General features: G+C 40.4%; 1 protein-coding gene across 2 annotated transcripts in view; it reads right to left on the bottom strand.

Annotated features, from left to right (window-relative positions):
- bicd2 (bicaudal D homolog 2 (Drosophila)) overlaps window positions 1-3,982 on the bottom strand; it is a 10,845-nt gene extending 6,863 nt beyond the window's left edge. Inside the window, exons 1-2 of one of the 2 annotated variants that reach the window (XM_035661474.1) lie at window positions 3,497-3,982; window positions 528-740 (exon numbers count right to left, since the gene is read on the bottom strand). In XM_035661474.1, coding sequence (XP_035517367.1) covers window positions 528-740; window positions 3,497-3,736 — 453 coding nt within the window. In that variant the 5' untranslated portion in view covers window positions 3,737-3,982. Of the gene's footprint in view, window positions 1-527; window positions 741-3,223; window positions 3,359-3,496 lie in introns of those variants that run through there. The other variant, XM_035661475.1, reaches the window with a different exon arrangement.
- Window positions 3,983-5,835: the final 1,853 nt, after the last annotated feature.

Here is a 5,835-nt window from a genome sequence, read left to right as displayed (position 1 = left end):
CTGATATGATTATCATGTGGTTAAGGCTTTGCTTCCAGGTTTAAAACCAAAGAGCTTAACGGAGCTAACCAGTAAATAGATTACTAATTTAATAAATTACGTGGTATCGGATCGGTGCCTGGACTCCAGTACTCGCCGATACCGATGCCAGCATTTTCAGCAGTATCGGATCTGAATCGGAACAACTCTACTTTCCAAGGCCACCAAAGTACTTTGATCCAAAGTAACTGGCTCTAATTTACAACTGTGAGATAAACTAATCCAGATTTTGGCACTAACAAGAAATGTACATCTGATTTAGGAAAAAACATTAAAAGTTTCCACGGCGTTCCTACATAAAAGGATAAACACACATAACACACCACAGATGGTGGATCTGTGCGCCATCAACAATGAGCGGGCAATCTCAGCAGCTCCACTTCTCATTGAGTGACATTATCCATAGAGATTATGAGATTTAGACTAAAATAAGATTTTATTAATATGAGCACATATCATTTTTAGTATTTGTATAATTAAACAATCACCTCTCTCATCTCCAAGGCGATGGACGACAGGCGTTCATTTTCAGCCTGAACACTAGTGAAGGAGGCTTTGGCCAGTCGGAGTTCATTCTGCAATTCTAGGACCTTCTGCTGGTAGAGAGCCTCCTTACTGGCAGACTCGAGGATCAGTGACTCTTCCCTGCTTTCCCCATCTGCAGCCACCTTCTTGTGGGTTGAGTACGCTTGTCCAAAGGCCTGGGGAAGAATAAACATCAAGGCAAACTACTATGAACAAACAATAATAACCAACCTGTTTTAAGATGCACACACACAGAACCACAAGTATGACCAGAATAACCACTAAAGATGAGTGCTTGTTCCAAACAGTGTTTATTCAAAAACATCATTAGTCCGTCACACAAGTGTTGTGTCATACTGCTGCTATGTTGGTGATATTTCTGGATGTTCACGTTACATGCTAACAGAGCACTGAAGACATTATTGTAGGCACTGATCACATCTGAACTGCATAAATTAGAATTTGTCACGCTCATATGACAATCTGGAGACAAATGGAGGCTGCTGTCTTCAGATCTGCATTCACGCAACAAAAACATCTCTTTCAGTGAGGTCCGTCTTAGAAATCTTAACTGTAAATTCAACCAAATGTACAGTTAGAAGTTAGAACAAATGAAAAAAAATAAAAAAGTTGTGCCACAGACGCTTTCATGTGTTATACTAAAGGTTTAGCTAAATGTATTATTTATACAGCCTGGGAGTGAGCATTGGGACAACATGTCTATTCAGGGAAACCCCTGGTGGACATTCAACAGGAATGCCCAAGGTAAGTCCGTTTTTATTCTTACTAAACTTAATCACATGTGTGATAATTGGTGAGTTCTTTAAACAACTCATCTTTTATTACACTAAATTACAGTTTCTAAAAATGACTACAAGGAAGAAAAAAAAAAATCAGGTCGCATACTGACATTTTGCCGATGTGTATATGCTTGAGTTAACAGCACGTTACCATGGGATGAACAGGCTGATTCCTACAATCAACTGACTTAAAGGCTTGTAGACATGCAGCCAACAACATCTTCCTCAACAGTTCAGTGGTCAGCCATGATGTGAACTGATCTGTAGCCTACAGCACAGTGGCTGTTTCCTGTTCTACCCCAGCCTCAGTGACATACTCCACTCTACTAAATAGAGAAACAGCAGTCAGAATCATGAGATACCAAGAGAATGACTACAACAATGACTCACTTAGTGACCGGACTGTATGAATAACGTCATAATGTAATGTGGACATAAATCACCATCCACATACAACTGTCATTGAAAGATCCACTCATCCAATATATGTATAATATATATGATAGTACCTTGCTCATGTTGAAGGTTTGAACTGTTGGTCAATGAAACAGGCAGATGACCAAAGATGACCATTAATGAAAATGATTATTAAATGCAGCTCTCATTGACATTTGGATTATATATATATATATATATATATATATGTACTAATGTGTAGTGACACCTTGTAATTAAACACAGCCCACAGACACTCATCTCTATCTGAACCTCTCTTGTTCACTACTGATCTGTACATAACACTTGTGGCTTTGTGGCTACCAGTAAAACAACACACAACGAAAATATCCCAATACACTAAATTATTAAGAGTTAGTATGGAGGTATAGTCAGTATAGTCAATAACAAGCAGCGACCACAACTGCTGAATGTTGACGCCAATGTGGAAGTGCTTTAGGACTCAGTTCCTCTAAACTAAAGGCTGGTATGAAAACGGACTATACTGGACAGAAGGGAAAAACCCAACTTCTCTCTTAAAATACAGGCAGAGTTTCCCATGAGTTATGATCTCAGTGGCTAATGTCGCTTCTTCTTATGTCTTAAAAATAAAGAGATTTCATAAGAATATATTATGGCAACATTTAACGTCATATCTATGAATTGTGCTGTGTTTGCATGACTGACACACTCAGCTGATTTCCCCATCCCACCTCAGGTTTGCCCCGACTCTTCCTCATTCTCCAACTGCGAATGGTAAACCCAAACTTCAGATCATCCCATCAGAAATCAGTGTGTAATGTGACAGACTGCCATGGTAAAAAAAAAAAAAGAAGTACATTTGCTTAAGTGAGAATAAAATGACTCCACAGGTGCTGGGTCATAATGGATGTGAAGAGAGATTTGTTTGAAACAGCTTGGATAGTCTCAGACAGCTGCTGTGTGAACCAGGGTCTCCTCTGACCCAACCATACTGACAAATCCCCCCCAAAAGTGGTAGCTAGTAAATAGAAATCTCAGGGAAACCAGAGACTCTACAAACAGCCAATCAGGACAGGAGTTATAAAAATACCATGCAGGGAAGAAGTAATCTGAAACATATTTATTTCTACCACAGCCTGATTCTCAATAAACGAACTACCGGTTCGCCACATAGGCATGTAAATATAACACACCACTGCAGCTGCACACTGAATTGAAGGCCTCAAACTTACATACCAAAAGCAAGTATGGGCAAGTGACCAAAACAGTAATATCATCTTTTATCCTTCAATGTGAACAAAGCAGTGAGCCACACGGACGCATTCAGCTCAGAAAGCAGTGAATATCATTTGGCTACCATTGATAATCTAACGATACTCTTTCGTAGCCTTACAGGCGGACTTCAAATAACAATTCTTGAACCTTTTAGCTAATTCACTCACTCTTTCTGGCACTTTAAAGTCCTAGCTGCGGTTCGACTCATAGCTTCTGATGTTTCTGATTACAGACTGTGCGGCTCCGAGTGACACGTTCAAACCCCGTTGGTAAACAGAGTGTTGACCGTTGCTGCACCACAGTTCTAACGCGCTGCTAGGTTACCGTTACAAGCAGAGTGTAACACACATACCGATACACCTAACGTTACAACTGCAGACACTTTTCTTTTTTTTTTTTTTTTTTGAGTGTCTGGCTGCGTGGCTATGACCTCGGGTTACCTCCTTCAGCTGATCCAGCTCCTGTCGGACCGTCTCGTATTCTGTCTCTATCTCATCGAATCGCTGCTTGAGCTGCTGTTTCTCCTCCAGCACCGCCAGCCCGTACTCAGCCGCCTGGATCTTCTCGTGGGTCGTTTCACGGAGCTCCCGGGTAAGGCGCTCCACCTCTGCTCGAAGCCACTGCGGCCCGGCCTCCGTCACCAGGACCGCTTCGGCATACTCCTGCTCCTCCATAGACATCTTGGTGAGCCGCCGACTCACAACTGTAACGGGACCCAGCCCTGGCTAGCAGGAGCAGCGCTGAAAACCACCAAGACTACAAATCACTGCCGTCTTTGTTTCAACCGCATTGTCGGGACTCAAATTGCGTTTAGTTCCCTTTGTCTTTTCCCGCCACAGACTTCGACGGTGGACAACCTAGACGGGACTTTTGACATTCTCGAGGAGTTTCTCCAGCCTCCTCATGAAGCTGACAGAGGAAACTTGAGTTGAGATCATCGATTGGAAAAAGCTTCTCCAGAACGGGATTCAAACCTGTGTAAGTGGGAAGGGAAATGTAGTTTTAAGTGTGACGCCAGCTTCTCAACGTGGACGTACGTCTGCTGCCATGTTGACTTCAAGTACCAGAATCCATTGCGTGGTTTTGGACGAGATTCCTTAACTTGCTGAAGATATCAACACGGCACTGCCATCTACTGACGTTTTAATGAAACTACAACTAATTACCCACTAGAGAGATTTTTTTTTTTTTTTTGCAAATACACAATTATTTTCATCCGTTTAATATTTTCGGATTAATTGATTAGTCAATGAAATGTTAAAAGAAAATAGCCGTCACAAGCTACCAGAGCTGCAGAGACTAGATGTGTGTTTTTGTCAGCCCCGAACCCAAAAATACTCAATTTAAAATGTCAATTTAAAGAAAGCAGACTGCAACTGTCAAAATTAATCACTTATGAGAATAGTTAATGTACTGTCATTAGGCAAATTAATTAATTACCTAATTGTATCAGCTCTATTTGTGATTTAAATGTAAATATAGCTCCACCAATTCAATCAGAACCCGTCTTTACTCCCTGAATGAGGATGGCATTTATAAAAAGAATTAAAAATACATAGACCGACAATATAAAATGTTATTTGCATATAAATTGTTGAACCTGTAAATAATACTGAAAGCTCTCTTTGGTTTCCATTGTTCTTGAGCCTCAACACCCTGTACTTTTAAAAGCCTCAAGACTCAGACTGTAAAACCACATGAATGTGAAAGCAAAACATTCTTATCTGGGATTTCCCTTCTGTCACGAGCTGGGCACAAAAGTGGCTGGTTTATCTGTTACGGAAGTTGTCTTCGTGATGTTTCTGTTGGTGCTACACCTGCCAGGATAATTTGCCTGAAGCTGCACATAAATGGTGGGTACACCTGCGTTTCCATGTTTCAGGTTCGGTCAGCCTGTGATCATGTCAATCCATTCATTCACTGTTTCACTCTCACTGTCTGCTGCTCCTTCTCTTGCTTTCTCTCTCTTTCTTTCACTATACCTCTCTCTCTCTCTGTTTCTAGCAACAACCTGCTTTGTGTTTATCCATGAAGCCATTTGTGTTGATCTGTCTCTACCAAGAGATCACAGTCATGTTTGTTTTTCAGGAACATGGGAACAGGGACCTCATCTTTGCTGTTTACCAAAACTGTATGTACATTGTTAGTCTGCATTAAGACATTCATCTTTATTTAGAGGATATTTCTTAATTGTAATCTATTCTTCTGGACATTTTCAGACAAATATTACCATTTCTATTCGATCTGCTTTGGTCTCGGAAGTGGAACAGCCCTCTATAGGCCCTTTTGTTGTAAGTCAGCATACAATACAGTATCATTCACGTTGTTGAATGGTTTTTCAAAATAATTTACACTTTATTGGAACAATGTACATTTCCAATGATCACATTTATCAACAAACCTACCTGCCTTCTTATTTTGGTTGGTATATTTCAAGTTTATAACATGGACCCCGTAATGTGTTGCATTTCCAGCTCTCATGGTTCCAGCAGTACTTGCTGTGTTCTTCACCATAGTGTTTGAGATTGTGGGTGTAGTTTCTGGTGAGTTGAACATTATTTTATATTATTAACACCAATGTTGTAAAAAGAAAACACATTATAATTTTCCAGTTTTGGAATGCTAATGTTATTTTAAAGGATCACCTAATCTTCATGCTTTGTTGGATAACCACGACAATATCAATGTTCATTTTGAATCTGTCCTCTCAGACCTGCCAGCTCATACTGCGAGATGTAAAGGCCCTCCCTATGACAGAAGAGGTACAATGCATTGTTAA

This window comes from Morone saxatilis, unplaced genomic scaffold (genome assembly GCF_004916995.1).
Source record: "Morone saxatilis isolate NCDOM2014 unplaced genomic scaffold, NCSU_SB_2.0 Contig18, whole genome shotgun sequence".
NCBI lineage: Eukaryota > Metazoa > Chordata > Actinopteri > Moronidae > Morone > Morone saxatilis.
Note: the sequence above shows the minus strand (reverse complement) of the source record. Positions and strands in the feature narration are given on the sequence as shown.